Genomic DNA, 18,776 nt, shown 5'->3' with positions numbered 1-18,776 from the left:
GTTTAACAACTTAAAACCACTAAAAGAATTAGTGAAAAAGAGTCAGTCTACATGCATCTCCCCTTGTTTCCAGTGACCAAACCAAGAGCCACCTACTGAAGTCACAAGTTTGTGAGCTAAGATGAGTTCAAGGCAGTCCTTGGAGATATGCTTCAGGCATATCATGTATCTAGGATATAAAATCGAATATAAAAATAATTTAGATGGATGATTTGGCCACAAGATGACACACATTTGGACAAATATATCGTAATGATTCCATATAACAAAAGTTAGGAGGAAGGTGTGCCTGGTGGAGAATAGGATGAAATAGGAGCACAATTGACATCCTCATGCTACAATGTATGCAAATTGTCATATAAGAATATGAATATCTGCATGCATGAAAAAGCACACGACTGCCTCATTGACATAAAACGCTACTGTTGCTTTGAAGAATCCAAAGACAATCACGATTCATTTAAAAGTAATTATGTTTAAAGAGAAAATCCTAAGAATTTTTCATTGTTACTTTGTTATAAGGGTAGACTTCCGGAAATACCTATTTGGTGTTTCATAGCCAAAGTCTGATGGCAATTTTTGGGTGATCTTAGTGAAATAGAAGCCTCTTGCTCTTAGTTTCTAAAGGATTCAAAAGTTGCTGGTAAAAATGTATGAAGGATTGACGTCAATGTTGACCTAAAAGTTAGTTTTTCCGTAAGTGAAATAAGTCTTTGTGAATTTTTTATTTATTGGGAATCCTTAATAAATGCCCCATGTATATTCAAAGAAAATTTGCCCAGTGACCTCTGGTACACATAAATTTATCAGGCATTCAAATAATGCAAAAATGTTCACCTTTTGTTCTTTTGATATCAACATTGCAAATAATCTTGTTCTACCTCACAAGTTCTAAATGTACAATACTTTCTCCTGGGACCTTTTATTGTTTCATTCCATTCAATGCCATAGGCGTACATTTTAATTAAAATAAGCACAAATGAATGATTGCTAATTGATATTTGAGTTGTTATTAATCAAAACACAAGTTCGTATATCATTTTCAGCATGCTATTGCTTCAAATCTACTAAACTGCTGAACATGTTTCCATCATACATTCAAATTTCAAACGTGTTTTACGGCTGCTTCATACATTTGATTCTCATTTGTCTTTCCTTAAAGAGTAAAGAGATTAATTGGTGTGCAAATGGAGTAACATTATAGAAAGGAACCATAGCTACTGTAGTTGCCATAGAACACAACTACTTGTAGGATCCATTCATTGAAGATTTGAAGAATATTCTAAGATACTACTTCTGGTAGAAATAGCAAACAGTAAAATCCATATATGGGAAAATGACAAGCTCAGATTTGAAGAATATTCTAAGATATTACTTCTGATAGAAATGACAAACAGTAAAATCTATATATGGGAAAATGACAAAAGCTCAGATTTGAAGAATGTTCTAAGATATTACTTCTGATAGAAATAACAAACAGTGAAATCCATATATAGGAAAATGACATAATCTCAGATTCGATTTCCAGCAAAGAAAAATTACAAGATTGCCTCGTGTAAGCGCATAATAGACTGATTTTGTTTCCTGCAGCAACCTTGTCGAGATTTGTTTCATAGAAACATATTCTCTCATTAGAAATTAGACAACAAAATAGTAAAACTGGTCCAACAGAAATAAAAAAGAAACTAAATATTTTTCAATATAAAACACCCTGGCTATCTAACTAGTTAAAAACAAGAGACTGTAAACGACACACAAACATAATCCAATTTTAATGGCTTTATTGATACAAAATCATATGATTTATGATGGAAAGCAAGTACACAATTTGATCATTCTAGAACACTTGGACATTGAACATATGCTGTAGCTAGATGGGTTCCACATAGCATAGAAACCTCTTTCATCACTACCCCATAAAAACCGGCAATGTAAAAAGTTTCTTTTGGTGACCTGCTACTTACGACATATTACCAAGCACAAATGTAAACTTTACTCAAGCTCCAGAGCATTTTGGACAGTTCAAAGATCCTTTAGATCCACAATATCTACATGGCACAGAGGCATCCTCTTGTCCCACTCTCCGATCAGAAGCAATGCCACTAAAAATGCTTAGTGTTCCTTTGCTTAACGTACCCAATCCTTTGCATTTGGAACAAGAAACTACCTTCAAACCACCACATCTTTCACATAGGCCTAATGATCTACATATGCAGATAATACACATTAGTACTAAATTAGTAAAATATACTCTATCAATACAACATTTTATCGTAATGGATACTTATTGCAAACAGAAATGGTAGAAGTGATTCACACAATAATGTGCATATTACAAATGGGGCCAGATAGATTTTTATTAATATCCTTCAAAACCGTTATGGGAAGGTTAAAATGGTTGTTTATTAGCAATTACTCCATAACATAAATATGTATACTTTTGAAAGAAAAACAGATGTAACTTGGTATAAATCCAAGTAACAAAGAAATTTGGAGAACCTAAGCTGAGAGATGGATAATAATTCGTTCAATCAATAATCCTCTCTTAATATTTAGTCTTCTTGGTACACATTACACAATCATGGAATGGGTCTTCAATGAACTTTTGGGGGCTGTCATCAATAGAGTGGAAGTGACAGCAAGGCATTTCCCTCTTTGTGCTCGAGGATTTCTGCAACATAACCTATACTATTGATGGGGCGGTGGGACTTGCTTGACAGTGTTTTGACACCATTGTTGTACCTCTTAATAATATTAGCCAGTTGTTTTTTCCTAGCCACTAGAAACTGTTAGCTTCTGAGGCCGAAAGTGTTTACACCATGTTTGGGGGTGCTTCATGAGATTTTGAGTACACGATGTATGATCAACCCTAGATGGTCCATGATAGATTTACAGATAGGAGATGGTCTATGATGGATCTGCACATTGGAAATGGCTTACTTAGTGGTTGCTTGACCTCAATTGGGTGCTTGCATGATATTCTTCCATAGGGCATTGGAGATTTCCAAATAACTTTGGTTACATTCTACATGATGGCCACATGGAGATGGTTGCTTTCTTGGAAAACATCCTAATTAGGAGGATGATCATTTTGCATCTTTGAGGAGGCCATCAAGCCCTAGACAACATAGGGTAGCTTGGATTCCTATACGGAGGCTTGGAGTTTTCTTGGGGACACTGGGGTTGCAATAATGTTCATATAAGGATAGTGGATCCAATGAAGTACAAAGCTTAGGAGGATTGATGGAGCCTTTGGAAGTTTACAAGAGGAGCATTGGACACACATTGTGGAGCACCCTTGCTTATGGACAACATCACCTTGAAGCTTAACATGTGTACCCTTGAATTGTAACGCTTCACATGTGTGAGATTACATGTGTTATTGCTCACATATGTATTGTTGGCCTCCCTTACCTCTCATATATAGAGGAGGAGAAAGTCCTTGACTCACTATTAATTCTTGTTATTCTTTTGAAGAGATGTGTTCAAGTGGAGCATACCATTTCTCCTCTCTCTCTTATATCTTCTTTTGGACTTGATTTCTCTCTTGGAGTCACTAGGCTTGTTGGAGTATCTTGAAGACTAGGGCTAAGGTTTCATCCCTTGGAGACTTGGAAATTGGGGTTTTGAGATGAAACCCTACGTTGTATTTGGCGAAGGAAACAAGAGGAGACATATTGCCTTGGAAGACATGGTTGTTGGATCTCTTTGGTTGAGCTAGGCTTTTCTTGATTTTCCCTAGTTAGAGTTTTGGGAGCTAGTGGATTGTACTAGCCTTGTGATAAGGCTATGGTATGTAGATGAACTCCACCTTTATGCATATTAATGAAGTTCTCAGCTGTCCAATACTTGTGAAAAATGCAGATTAGATTTTCAGCCATATGTATCCGTCATGGTTTGTAATTTTTGGCACAATAGTGAATTGTCAAGTGATTTAACTTTGTAATTGAAGAATATAAGGGTAGCTTTGACAGCTGTTTTACAACTGTTATAAGTGGTTTTCAGGTATGTTATATGCATGATAAGATTGCCCTAGATTGCCCTAGAGGGCTGAAACTTATTGTAACACATTTGTATCTTTTCTCTTGGACTCCCTAGATGATTGGGATTGTTAAGAGTTGAAATATCGTCTATTGTTGCTGTTGATTTTTTGTATTTCATAACAGCCCTAAGGCTGAAAATTCACAGGATTAAGATACAAGAAACCTCTAGCTAAAAGGTGAAATTTTTGCTTTTCATTAGAAGTTAGATTAAGCATAAATTACCACATGGTATCAAAGTTTTTGTGACTAAGATCACTCTAGGTGTAAGAGGGAGCTTGTATTTCAGCTAAAGATTATCTAGGAGAGGTGCTTGATCTAGTCAGTGTTGCACAAAGCGCCCCCCCCCCCCCCCCCCGGTTCGAAGCTCCGAAGCGCGTCCCGTACGGAAGCGGCGCTTCGGCTTTTTAAGCCGCTTCCTGGAATTTCCGAAGCGCCGGCCGGAAGCGCCGCTTCCATGCCTCCGAAGCGCGCTTCGTACGGCGCTTCGGGCCTCAGAAGCGCAGCGCTTCGGAGCAGGAAGCGGCCGCTTCGCGCACGCTTCCGTACGCTTCGGCCAAAAAGGGCGCGCGCAAGGGAAAAAAACACTCTTTTTTTATTTTTTTTTTAAGTTATGTTAACTCAACATTAAGGGGGTGGGTTAGGGTGAGGTTAGAGTGAGGTTAAGGTGAGGAATGAAAAGAATAAAGCCCCCATTCATTCCTCATTTTCTCACTTTGAGTTTATGAGAGTTGGAGAAGAGAAGAGAGGAGAGGAGAAGAGAAGAGAGGAAAGGAGAGGAGAAGAGAGGAGAGCTTGGAGGAGTGAAGAAGGAGGAGCTAGGAGAAGGAGGAGGAGCTTGGAGCAAGAGCTTGGAGGACTTCATCTACAAGAGCTAAAGAGGTAAGTTCAAACCCCAAACTCCCTTGTTTTTTTGACAATTTTTTTGTATTTTTCTCCTCCCTCTCCTACTCTTTCCCATTGTTTCTACTTGCTCCTTTATTTACAGGTTGTCCACCACCTATATCCATATTCCAAGATGGTGTTCTTTTGGCTTCTATGTATCATTCCACTCTTGGTTTTAATGATGGCAAAGGTGAATAGGAATAGAAGGGAAGAAACAGAAGAGGACAGTGTTGATGGTCCTAATAGGAGTGACCCAATGTATGATGAGGAGGAAGGGTTTGAAGAGGAAGGGGATGAACCTGAAGGGGACACTGAAACACAAGATGGGAAAGCTACATCAACACCCTTGTGGAACTATGTGACCAAACTTGATGGGGGAAAGGGTGGTGGATCTTACAAATTTGTGTGCCCTCATGGTTGTCATGGAAGAAAACCATATTGTGGTTCATATACCCGTCTGAGGAGGCATCTTTGTGGGGTGTTGGACAGTGATGAAAAAAAGGGTCCTGTGGGGGTACAAATTTGCCCAAACATTTCAACTGAAGAAAGAAGAAAATACATCCAAATAGAGATGGCTGCACAACAAAAAAACAAGAAACAAAAAACTCATTCTGAATCAAGTGCAACCTCTAAATTTGGTAGTTGCTCATCTCCTCATGGTACTTCTGCAAGCTCTGGAGGTAGAAGAACAATAGGGGATTTCCTTAATGTTGTTGGGAGGGATGATGTGGATGGAAAGATAGTCCGTTTTCTTTGTGCTTGCGGTGTACCATTCAATGTGCCTCGCTCTCCCTATTGGCATGAAATGGTAAAGGCCATCAATGAAGCCCCAAAAGGATACAAGGCCCCCAACTATGAGAAAGCTAGAACAGTGTTATTAGAAAGAGAAAAAGCTAAGGTTCAAAGAGCTTTGACACGTTTTACAAGTGAGTGGGTAGATTCTGGGCTATCCATTGTATCAGATGGGTGGACAAATATTAGAAACCAACATTTGATAAATGTTCTTGGTGTTTCTTCTAGTGGTGCAGTATTTATTGCATGTCATGACTCCTCCTCCATCACTGCATCTGCACAAAACATTGCAGATCTCCTATTGAAATCAATCAAAGATGTTGGTCCGAATAATGTGGTTCAAGTGATCACAGATAATGCAGCAAATTGTAAGGCAGTAGGAAAAATTATTGAGCGTACTCATCCACACATCTTTTGGTCTGGGTGCCTGGTTCACACATTGAACCTTTTGATGCATGATATTGTGAAACACAAAGAATGTGGGTGGATTGCTGAGGTTTACAGGAGAGGGAAGCAGCTCATTAAATTCATCACAGGGCATACAAGGGTAAACTACTTCTATGGCACTTACTCCAAGTTGCAATTGCTTAAAATTGCAAAGACAAGATTTGCTAGTTATTACCTCACCTTTAGGCGGCTAGTGAAGGTGAGACAAGCTTTAACTAATCTGGTGTGTGCTGAAACATGGGATGAAATTAACACTGACATAGATGGTGCTAATGCAGTCAAGGACACTGTTCTTGACAGTTACTTTTGGGGACAGGTTAAATATGTTTTGCAATTCACCAAACCAATTTATTACATGATCAAGTTTGCAGATTCAGATCGACCAGTAATTGGGGAGGTGTATGAGCAAATGGATAGCATGTTGGGGCAGATTAAAGACATTGTTGAGCCTAGAGATACCACCTTGTACAATTATATTCGTGTAGAGGTGGAAAACTGATGGGAAATGCTAAATGTTCCATTGCATGCATTAGCATATGTTTTGACACCTAAATACTATCATCCATCATGGATTTCAACACCAGCACCTGGGGGGGAAGCAGGAGAAAACCACACCAAGATCAAGAGGTTCGCAAAAAATATATGGTTGCATTGAGTAAATTAATCCCTGATGAGGAGGAGGCTGCATTGGTACGGAGACAGGTGAGCAACTATACGCTCAACACTGGTCCATTTGGGAGCATGCATGCAATTAAAGATCGAGAGACTTTTTCTGCTCTTGAGTGGTGGAACATGCATGGAGGGGGTACTCCACTTCTACAGAGTTTGGCATTGCGGGTGCTATCACAGGTGGTAAACACTTCTTCTGCAGAGAGGTGTTGGAGCTCTTATTCTTTCATCCACAGTGTTAAAAGGAACAGGTTGAATTTAGACCGGGCAGAGAGCTTGGTTTATGTTCATTACAACTTGCGATTGTTGTCCCATTACTGTGAAGATGCAAAGTCTAATAAAGACTTGTTGATTTGGGACAAGAATCCAGAGGAGCCCAATTTGGAGGATGGAGTGTTGCGATTAGAGCAATTAGAGGATGCTCTTATCCAGGTATGTCCATTGTGGTATGAATTTTCCAATTTTCCCTTATAAAGCATTTCTCTAATTCATGTTTTTAATTTTTTTGTTAACTAGTGTTTTTTTTTTGCATGAATTTTTTGAGCGATTCTAGGATGATGATGACCGTGTTGATATGCCACCACCCCCACCCCCATCTGGTCCCTTGGTTCCTAGGTTCCATGGTTCAACACCAACAGCAGGGGGTTCTTCTTCATCAGTTTCAGTGCCACGACTTCCACAGGCACCATCTTCTTCATTGCCACCACGCGAAGGCCCGCCACCACGTTCTATTCGTGGTGGAAGGAGGAGAGATTAGTAGATATATTCACAATCTACTACTTTTTGTCATAGATTACTCATTAGACTTGTAGACTTGTGAATTTGAATTTTGAACCTTTTTGGCTTGGCGGTGACCAAGTGACATATTTTGTAAACATTATTATTTGAATTTTGGACATGACAAATGTTGACAGTTGCTCACTTGCTAGATAAATCATAATATGCTCTATGTTTTATGTTTTATAATATGCTTAAATGTCTTATGTTTTATAATATGCTTAAAAATTTGATGTATGTTTGTAATAGCTAGAATATAGATGATTGTTGTACATACTAGTAACTACAATGGAATCATGGATGCCATATCTATCTTGATTTATGCAAAAATATGCATGTTTTCATGTCTTCTACAATTAATTTGGTATTTGGGATGTTTGTTTTGAGTATAAATGCAAAAAAATATAAAAATATATATATATATATAGCAGACGCTTCCGCGGACGCTTCGCTTCCTAGATTTTTGGAAAATGACGCTTCGGCGTCCCCGCTTCCAAAAAACGCTTCCGCTTCGCTCCCGCTTCGTGCAACATTGGATCTAGTGTTGCGAAAATCACGATTTTTTCGTTGAAACAATTAAATCGGCCTATTAAATCAGTAATTTTTTCATTTTGAAAAAATCGCGATTTAATCTTGATTTTTCAAAAAATCGTGATTTTTAAATCTTGATTTTTGTATTTCTTTTTTAATTTTTTAAATTTTGCCGATTTTTACGATTTTTTCCCGATTTCAGACCCTCGCTGATTTAATCTAGATCGCGATTTTCGCAACATTGGCTTGATCTTGTTTGATATTGTTGGGTATGATACCTATTAGCCCTCGAATCTACACCACATGAAAGAACTAACTCAACAACTTGTAGCACAGAAAACGAAGTGATAACTAATAGGCAATTAACCTTATTACCCACCAAAATGGGTAACCCCATAGGAGAAAACTTTTCTCCTACATTTGACACTCAGTTGGATAGCTAGCCAGCCAAAAGCCCCTGACACCCACTATTTGACGCTATTTGCCATATGCCTTCACCATTTGCATCAACCATGTGCCTCTCACCATCTGGCATTTACACTTGGATGAAGGTGGGCTACTATTCAAAAAGTACTTTGATCATTTTGCAATCGGGTGCTTATACTTGTTTGTTTTGGGCATTTAATATGGATAAAGGGGTGATCTAGAAGATTGATCGATCTTGACTGTAAATCTATTCTCTCACCTTACCAAGGGGTTAATCTTTAGCCCTAGTCCAGTGGGACCTCCCATAAGTCCTTATGGTTATAGGAGGGGCACTACTTGGAAAACCCGGACTGAGATAGCATGTTCATTGTCCCCTATACAATACTTGACACTTTCCATGACACAATACATGCCCCAAATCTCACCTCCATTCCACTGGTCTAACTTGTCATTGGTTCTTTGGGATTTGGCACCCATATGTTCACACTCCTTGAGTAAGGCCAGACAAATATTGCCCTGGAGGTTGATGCAGCTAAAAGAATGAAAAAGCATATCATAGCCACAACGAATGAAAAGGAAAAAAATCAAAATGCAAAAAAGGGCCAGGGACATAAGTTAGTGCATGGGCAAAAGCCTAACATGAGCTCTACCCTCCTCATTAGCCATAACTTGGTTCTTAAGCACATGATGCCTTCACATCAAAAGGAACCCTTGCATGTCCCAACTTCGATGAATGATGAACTGACTCATCTTAAGGGGTAATAAAAATGCTACAACATAAAGAGCAAGCTCTAACGCTTGAGCTATATGCAATAATACAAAGCATTATCAAGAAGTAAAAGGCGCACAAGAGGGGTGGAAAAATCAAGCCAAGCAAGGTAGCACATGCCTCCACGATTGCTCCCTCCTTTACATTCATACACTCAAGACATGGACACTGCATCAGCTGATCCGTTTGACCATGACACTTTGCCATGAAGCCTTTCCTCTTCATTATCACATATTTACACTAATACCTATTGAGTGGGGCTGACTTGGAATTGTTACTTCTCATTGAGGGTTTGACACACCTTATAGGGTTGACCACTAGCCACTTCTATCAAGGTAGGGAACACCTTTATGGGACTTGGTATCAGTGTTGTGAAAATCGCGATATTATCGCGATTTTATCGTTTTATCGTGAGTTTTTCAGCAGAACGAAAATATCGCGAGTTTTATTCGAAATTATCGCCGGTATTTTTTTTGCCCGATTTTTTGAAAATTATCGCGAGTTTTTCAAATTATCGCAATTTTTTCCAAAAAATCGTGATAAAATCGGAAATTATCGCGGGCAATTAGGGCAACGAGGTTTTATAAGGGATGCTAAATGTTCGAAATGCAATTTTTTTTTAAAGAAACAAATAATTTTGGAGTGGGGCAGCTTAATGATCAAGTCTAGGCCCTAGTATTGATATGCTATTCATGGTAATGTTAAATTCTTAAAGCAAAAGTGACATTCTCCTTAATCTTCATTTTCATCCTTTTACTTAAATTTTTAACATTACCATGAAATGACTCAGGATGTTTGAGAAAAGTTCAGGCCTCATTGGATTTCATATGGAGAAAGTAGAATTTTAGATTTCATTCAAAATCCAGCAAACTTATCAGTTTTTCAGGATTTCAGGATTGGGAGATTGTAATGTTTCTAGGTGACACCACCTGCCCGGGCTACCCCTGCCACCAGTAGAGGACGTGGTCTACCTCCTATAGCTCCTACTTCTAGTTCTTTAGCTTCTACAACATAGCAGACTCCACTGCCAACTCCACCAACACCAGCATCTACATCTAGAGGGAAAGGGAAAGCTATGGCATTTTCTCGCAAGAGGGGCAAAGGAAATCAATAGGATTAGACTTTAGTTATTTTCTTCATTTTATTGTATATGACATTATGACATGATGAGATACATTATTATATTTTTTGTTGATATTTTGAGGCTGAGTTGGGACTCAGGAGTTAGGACTTACTATTTAGGACATGATTCAATGTTATGTGTGATTTTAGCACTAGAAATGATATTAAATGTCTTATATATTAGTTCTTTTATCATATTTATGTGTCAATGTATTTATTTTATGTTGTAGATGGTTTAGCTATCAAAAAAAATGAATATTTTTGTACCAAACGATTTTTTCCCGATTATTTCCCGATAATTACGATTTTTTCTGATTATTGCCTCGTGTTGATATTATCCCGACAACGATTAATGCAACATTGCTTGGTATAGTTAGATATCAAAAGGCGATCCTTGTTTGAAGTATTAACATGCCCTTAACATTCAAGTTTGGTCCATTTAGATGCATTATTGACCTTAGTCTTTGATGAATGGTTGCTTTCACTTGGATTCATGTTGTTTTTGTCAAGTGGTCCACAGTAGCCCAGGCCTTGAGAGCCCACTCCACACTTACCCAGGCCTCTTCAGAGAGATAGATGGCTTAGAAGATGCAACGTTGAGGGAGTTGACCCTCCTGACAACATTGAGCAACTATTTCATGTCCTAGAGGACCCTTAGAATCAAGACATTGGTCTACTTTGACCTAGCACAAAGGATTCTTCATGATGACACCAATAGACCCAAAATGACCCCAGGTTGGCCTTGATCCAGGTGGATATCGGTGGCCACCTACCTATTCCATTGGCTCATAGCACAATTTTCCTAGTTCGACAATTTTCTATTTTTGGTAGTTTCAGGTCCTAAAGTTCCAGAGTTGTTTTGAGGCCCTAAATGATATTTTTTGGGGAGGATATTTATTGCATGGAGAGACTATCTTGTGGATTGATGAAGTGATTCTTGCTTGAATGGTATAAGTTTAATGTTATTTTCTTCCATTTTGGATGTAATTTCTGAAATTAGGGTTTATTTGTGCCATATTAAAAAGAGCAATATCTTTGATGAACTCTTGTTTCTACATATTTATGGAAAAATTGTCGTTTGAGAATCCATCAAAGTAACTTGTTTTCTTGCATCCTTTGACCTTAAATATCCTATGAAAGAAGTCGCAAGGGTTCCAAGCAAAGCAAATTGTCTTCCTACCTTCTTCATCCAAGGTCCTCCTACTTTGATCTTGACCTATATGACTTCATTGCTTGATTGAATAGAGGCACTAGTTTTGTTGTGTTGATCACTCTAATTTATTTTTTTCTTCTATTTCATGGTAGCTAGGGTTAGGTTTGGTTAAAATTTGCATTTAATAGCATTTTTATACCTATATGTTATTGTCCTTAATGTAGGAATTGCATTTATTAATGTTTTAATAGCAAAATTTATCATTTATTGCATGTTTTACCATAAAATTTAGGGCTGATGTCAAAGGTTTATGTTGTTATTTTGGGCATTTTTAGCCATTAAAAACTTCTTATTGACCTATCCCTTGCATACCTCCCTTATATCCTTCAATCCTTTGTTGATCTTATCCTTTGTAGGCTATTTCTTGGCAGGTATATGTTGTTACATGCTGTAAATCTACCCATCATTGGGATTCTAACTTATAGAAGCCATCTCTTAGTTTATCAGGGTTGGTTGAAAGTGTACTTGAACATTTGTAAATCCTATCCTAGCTTTCAAGGCTTTTCGAGTACCTTCTCCATAACCATTGAACTCCTATCACCCTTGAGCCTTCCTTCATTGAAGATATTTCTAGGTGATATTGTTAGCAAGATCCTTAGAGAATCACTTGTCTTAGTAACCCTGGGTCATCTACCCTCTAAGCCTTCCCAGGGAGGCCTCCCTTGTGGGAATAACATCCGGCCACAAAACAATAGGAGAGAAGCAATTGAGGTGATAGTGGTAGCCAATCTCTTTGTTGCCCTAAGACCTAGGTTGGTTAGTGAGGCTCTACACTATGCTACTAGATTTTGCAGTAAGATTACCTCGTTATAAGATAAATCCATTTGAATTGTGCCACCCAAGTCAACAACCCATACCCTAGACAATAACATGCCCCACAAATTAGGAATATCTATAATCAGTACATCCATAATTATTTTCCATTCAAGGTGCTCATGTATATGTGTGGATAAGTCTTTGATGATACCACACACTTCTATGGCTCTTAAATTGATACCACAAATTTTTTTGTATGGTTGAGTGATATCCAAACCTAATGTTTCATAATCTTTAGAGGCATTACATTGGTAGACACCCCTGAATCAAGCATACAATTATGGACAAGAAAACCATTGACTTCTAGGATTATGAAGAAAGGAGGATGAGCTTCCTTATGTCTCTTAGTGTATAGTATAATTGGGGGATCAATATTATCATCAACACTCTAAGGTGGATTAATATGAGTACTCTGGCTAGTGAGCTGGTGTGAAACTTAGCTTCCTTGTTCTATCATGTTTATCTAGGCAACAATGGTATTATAGTTTTGGTCCTTTGGATAATTTTGGGGATCCATTCTTCAAAGATGTTATTATCATTGACAACAAAGTCACTTGAAGGCACACCATTCCACGTTTGATTGTGTTGTTGCTAAATTTGCTTCAACTCCTATGACATCATTTTTGGCTTGAATGATGTTAGTAGGGTTCCTAGCTCTAAGGAGCTAAGCAAATTTTCCTTCAAAGGAACCTAAGTTGATAGTATGGCATCATCTAGTGGTTTCAACTTTTAAGGGATAATATACACTAGATGATCAAATCTACTTGAAACTTCTGATGCCTTTAGATATTTCTATTTTAATTAAGTCAAACTTATCAAGAAATTCTCTACCATCTATGGTTTGGCCCATCTTTGAGTAAAGGCTATTTCAAAGCCCACCCAAGATTGAATACTTTTAGTTGAGAGTGATTGATACCAATTTTTAGCATTTCCATCTAGGGATAAAGAAAACAATCTCATTGCCACATCTTCCTCAATATCCCCATCAATATGAGAAGTACAAGTTGTTTAAAGGAATTTATATGTTCAATCATTTTAACAAAACCATTTCCATTCAATATAGGTAGTGATTTATAGTCTTTAGGTACTATATTTGGGAAGCCTATAATACCTATGATATCAAGTGGTTGAATGGGATGTTCAATCCAAGGTTTCATTATTATTTTCATGTTGCGTTTATCTAGGACATGCTTACTACCACTAGATGCTTCTTTCATATGTCTTGATAGGATTAGATTCAACAATTTTTGGAGTCATAGGTGGAGCTGCCAGATGAGAGCTTATATGTTTCAGCTTTGGAATAATCTCATCAGATGAAATCGAAACATAGATTTTGGATTACGAGGAGGACTCAACTCCTCCTTGGCAATGGTTACCATAAAATCTAGTAGCTTGGTTGCAAGCCTCGCTAGGCACTCTAGGTCTAAGGCAACAATGAGATCAACGATCACTATCACCTTAGTGGCTATTCCTCTATTATTTTGTGGATGGATATCACCCCCACAAGGGAGGCTTCCCAAACATTCTTCAGAGATTAAGTAACCCGAGAAATCCCAAGCTAAATACCCTCTTAGGAACCTGTTAATTAGACAGCCCAAAAATATAACACTAGAGAAATTTTGAGGTCTAAAATGGGCCTCCTAAGGAATATTATAAAATAATAGTGGAAATAATAAAATAAGATTAGATTACTTCATCAAATTTTAGAGGGAAAAAATAAAAAACTACTTTTCCAACTCACATTTTCAACTTATCTCCCTACAGTTTTACTCAAATTTCAAGCGGGAGCACCCGTTGGATGAAAAATTTAATTCCTTGTCCGAGTACCCATGTTGCATACTTTTGATGGATTGCAATCATGTTTTCATGTATTTCTCATTTCTTGCATAGCTGGGTCCATCGAAAGTATACAACATGGGTACTCCTTGGATGAGGAATTAAATTTGCATTCAATGAGTGTTGCTCCTCGAAATTTGAGTAAAACCATAGGGAGATAAGTTGAAAATATGAGTTGAAAAAGTAGTTTTTTATTTTTTATTTTTTAATGTTTCAATCTTTTTACTTTTTTACTCCAAAAATGGTGAATCATCCCCCATGGTTGACATCATCATCTTAAATCATCTTGGTTCTTATAAAGTTGATTTTGGATGTACTTTTTTGTTTTGAGGCCCATTTTAGACCTCAAAATTTCTCTAATGTCAGTGAGGTAAGGCTCTGGGTGAAAATAAAGCAGTAGGTTCAAAGAGCCTATGGCTATGTCTAGAGGGATGAGATAAGTCTTGAAGATGCTCAAATAGATTCCAAAACACATGCTACCATCAATTAAACAATTTATGTTATAAATTAGGGTTTGAGATTTATAGCATGCAAAATTTATGACAACTATAAGAATAGCCTATAAATGATGATAAACAATAAAATATCAAGGGCACCCATGGGCTTCGAACAGATGGTACTTGGATGTGTTGTTGAGGCACTCCTTGATGTTAAGGTCATTGGTTCAAAACCTATGGGTAGTTCCACATGCTGAGCCATATATATATATATATATATATATACTCTTGTTTACCTATTTAATAGCCTTTGATATATATATATATATATATATATAGATATATATACTCTTGTTTACCTATTTAATAGCCTTTGATATATATATATATATATATCAAAGGCTATTAAATAGGTAAACAAGAGAAAGACTAGAGCAAATTTTCAGTGGCTAAAATATGCATAGAAATGGTACTTTTCCTTTTTTAAAATTTAATAGATGTAAACCCTATCCCTATGCATATGACATTTAAGGTGTTTTATGCTATTTAATGCAAATTTTGCAAAACTCCCTAGTTTTACATGAAAAATAAGAAAACAATATTAAAAAAAATGGCACATATTGACTAGTTCCTTTAAACAATTGGGCATACGACGTCAAAAAGGCAAGGTTGAGGGTGAAAGACCTTGAATAGAGAGAGGAAAACCTCTCAATATAACCCAAACAACTTTCACAAAGACGAGACTTAAGGTCGAGGAGATTTAAGGTCACATTCCATTTTAAGTTTCCTTCATGGATACCTGGTGACAAATCTTGCATATGGATATTTTAGAGCCAATAAAGATACAATTTGATGCACTTATAAGAAAAAGGGGAAGGCCCCATCCACATTTTAATAATCTATCTTCATGCTAAAAGGTGGATCCATCTATGATGTCACCCATATATCACATGGAATGATCCCATAATGAGTATATAAGGCATCAAACGTATTAGAAGAAGGCCTTATCAAACAAAATAATGCAATGTCTCCACATGTGTGCCCACCATAGTATGCTCCAGCTAACATATATGGTTCAAGATGCATCATGGTACAAGGGGGTGGGGCATCACCATTCTAACTTAAAAAAAGATGCCTCCACAAATTTTGTCAATAAGGGTGTAAAAGCTCCATATCATTATAAACCACTCCAAGTGATATAAACAACCAAATGGACTAGGGTACTCACAAATGGGCTCCAACCATGGTCCAAGTCTAGTCAAGTTTCATCTCACATCATTATCAACCAACTGCTTGGGGGTCTAGAAGCATCATGAATAAATAGAGGTGTAACACTATCCAATCACGATGGTTAATATATCAAGAACAATAGGGCGGTGCTAAGGCAAGTTACATCATTGGTAAGCATCACCCCCAACTATACATGTTTTTTATTAACAAAAGGTGTGCAACCATGAAGAGAGAACCAAGCCATGACAATCTATCACAAAGGAAAAATGAGTTTCCTCCAATCCAAAGCACTCAAACAACTCAACTAAAGTACCATCCTCATGAAGCTATCATTTTACAAATCCTTGTAATGTGTGATGAAAATTACAAGTGTAACCCTTATGCTATATGGGGAGTCACAATTGGCTCCAACATGGGGACATGTACTCTTTATGAGAGTGAATGAGAACCTCAAGATCTCTAGCAGTACCTAAGAATATTTTCCATAGGAAAATAGGAAACCATGCAATGGGATGGATACATATCCACATGCCTAAACACCACATACAATATCCATGTATTCCATTCCATCAAAATAGGCTTTACATGAAAAGAGGCATAAGCAAAAAATAGCATGAACATAACCTAGTGCCCATATGTTGAGCTTATTCTTCCTATCTAATGTTCTTCAAGAGCTTATTCATCGTATCCTACTTTAATATAGGAAGATGGTATGTTAGGTAAAATAAAAAAATCCAATGTAACCAAGCTAACTCTTCATTTACAACATAAGCTCTTCCCTTGTATTTGACAATAAATCAAAACAACGACACATTAAAATCAAAATAATCATGAGCTAGGACAAATATAATTACATAGGACAAAAATAGAAGTGAGCTTGTGAAAATGGATGAAAACACCAAAATTATGCCAAGGTTGGCATGCACTTTCACACGCTCACTCTATCCATACATGCATTGGGCCAAAATAAAAGTTGTCACATGATAGCCCATCACTACTCTAGATAACACCATCGTTATCAACCATGTGCCTCTCAAATGGGTGAAAATTTTGCCCTCCTTGGTTGCCATGATTAATATCACTAGCACTCTCAACCATCAAGTGTTTATTGTTAGAAAATCGGAAAGGCATAAAGATTTTCTTATGTTGATAATCACTTGTGATATTATTATGTTCTTATTAACTTCTTTATGTTCTTCTTTTATCTTCTTTTCATCAAGCAATTGTTATATCTCTGAGATGATAATGGTCAGCTATCATGCCAGAGCATCTAAGATAATTGTTTTGAGGGTTTTGTTTTAATTTGAGGACCAATGAACGAAACAGATGTAACATTGATATGCCTAACCTTGTGAATAGAATGTCAAAGCAGAGGGCTGCTATAAAATTTCACACAATGTTTTAGCTTGTATGGTGGTGAGCAGAAACAAAGAAATAATATGATTATCATAGTTTTCAAATTGAAAATTAAATAATCATAAGTATGAAAACCTTTAAACTATGTTCAGAAGGTTCAAGAGAATATGCTTAAGCTTACAAAATATGTTGATGATTTATTGATTCAGAGGGAATTAATTAAACAGACAATCCATTAATTCATTCTCTTACTTCAGAAGCTTATAGGAATATATTGAAACACAATTATTCCTACCTAGTTATCTCTGTAAGACATAAGAATATGAAGAAAAACATAATGAGTAATACTAGAAAAACTTACAAGAAACACAAACTGTGTAAAACAGAATTCATAATCCTTTGCTTTGTATTAAGGATCCAGAAAAGCCAAGTACATCAAATGTTTAGAAATGCTTCATAAAGGGTGCAACCATTTAATAACTCGTAAAGAGAGTTATTTATACAACAGTAGAACTAAGAAAATATCCTAAACTATTTTTACAAAAATAAATTATTATAAAATCAAAATAAAGACTGCTAGTTGATCTTTGATGCTGAGCTGTTGGTGACTATTGCTGAAAAAAACTGAAAATTGTTGAAGCTCACTGACTGTTCCTCCAAAAGCTGAATGTAGTTTGCTTTTCACACTGGATGTCATATTTACTTACGACCTTTCATCTGATACACTTTGACCTTGCTGACCTGTCAATATCCTTTACTGTGCTTTTTACTTTTACTGAACATTTCAAATTTTTACTATGTATTTCAATAGTAAATCATTTAGTTTTTCCCATGTCTCAGCTTCTAGTAGTTGGATATTGATCATCTTTCTGTATATTTCATCTATTTGTCTTTTAACTATATTTCTTTATTTGCCTCCTCTGCTTTAACATTTACTGTGTAAATTGTTTCCTTCTATGTAAATGACTTCTTTCTGCTCTGTCTCCTGGAATCTTTTGTTAAGGAAAATCATCTGAATTCATTTCTTGAGAATCTAGAACAAACAAGTTTTTAACTAGTATAAAAATTGTTTGTCCAGGTCTTATATGATCACCTACAAAAATAAACCAATAGTTAATAAAAACACAAGTTGACAAGGAGGTGATAATGGCTTCAGGGAATTGGAAAGTTCGTGGATAGAGTCCGGAGCGTGTTCCGGAGGTAATCGGTGGTCGAATTGCGTTGCAGATGCTCAGGGTGGCGCAAAAAGGCTTAGGAGTAGTTTGCAGTGAAAACGAGCGAAAAGAGTGAAAATGAGGGTCTTCGACGTTTTAACAGGTAACGTTTAAAATTTGGCGCAGAAATTGATAAATGAATAGTGGATGGTTTCGGCCTAAGCGGGGAGGCAGTATTAAGGTTCATCGCACCGCTTTTGGCTGTAGGGTGGTTTT

General features: G+C 36.9%; 1 protein-coding gene across 7 annotated transcripts in view; it reads right to left on the bottom strand.

The window, feature by feature from the left end:
- Positions 1 to 1,761: 1,761 nt before the first annotated feature.
- The window catches only part of LOC149238529 (chaperone), a 227,242-nt gene continuing 210,227 nt past the window's right edge, over positions 1,762 to 18,776 (bottom strand). For all 7 annotated transcript variants that reach the window (XM_089373073.1, XM_089373074.1, XM_089373071.1 and 4 more), the window contains one exon: positions 1,762 to 2,204. In XM_089373073.1, coding sequence (XP_089229199.1) covers positions 1,997 to 2,204 — 208 coding nt within the window. In that variant the 3' untranslated portion in view covers positions 1,762 to 1,996. The remainder of the gene's footprint in view (positions 2,205 to 18,776) is intronic.

The sequence above is a fragment of the Pinus tabuliformis genome, chromosome 8, assembly GCF_031772625.1.
Source record: "Pinus tabuliformis cultivar Carrire ecotype Pingquan chromosome 8, CPIR1, whole genome shotgun sequence".
Taxonomy (NCBI): Eukaryota; Viridiplantae; Streptophyta; class Pinopsida; order Pinales; family Pinaceae; genus Pinus; species Pinus tabuliformis.
Note: the sequence above shows the minus strand (reverse complement) of the source record. Positions and strands in the feature narration are given on the sequence as shown.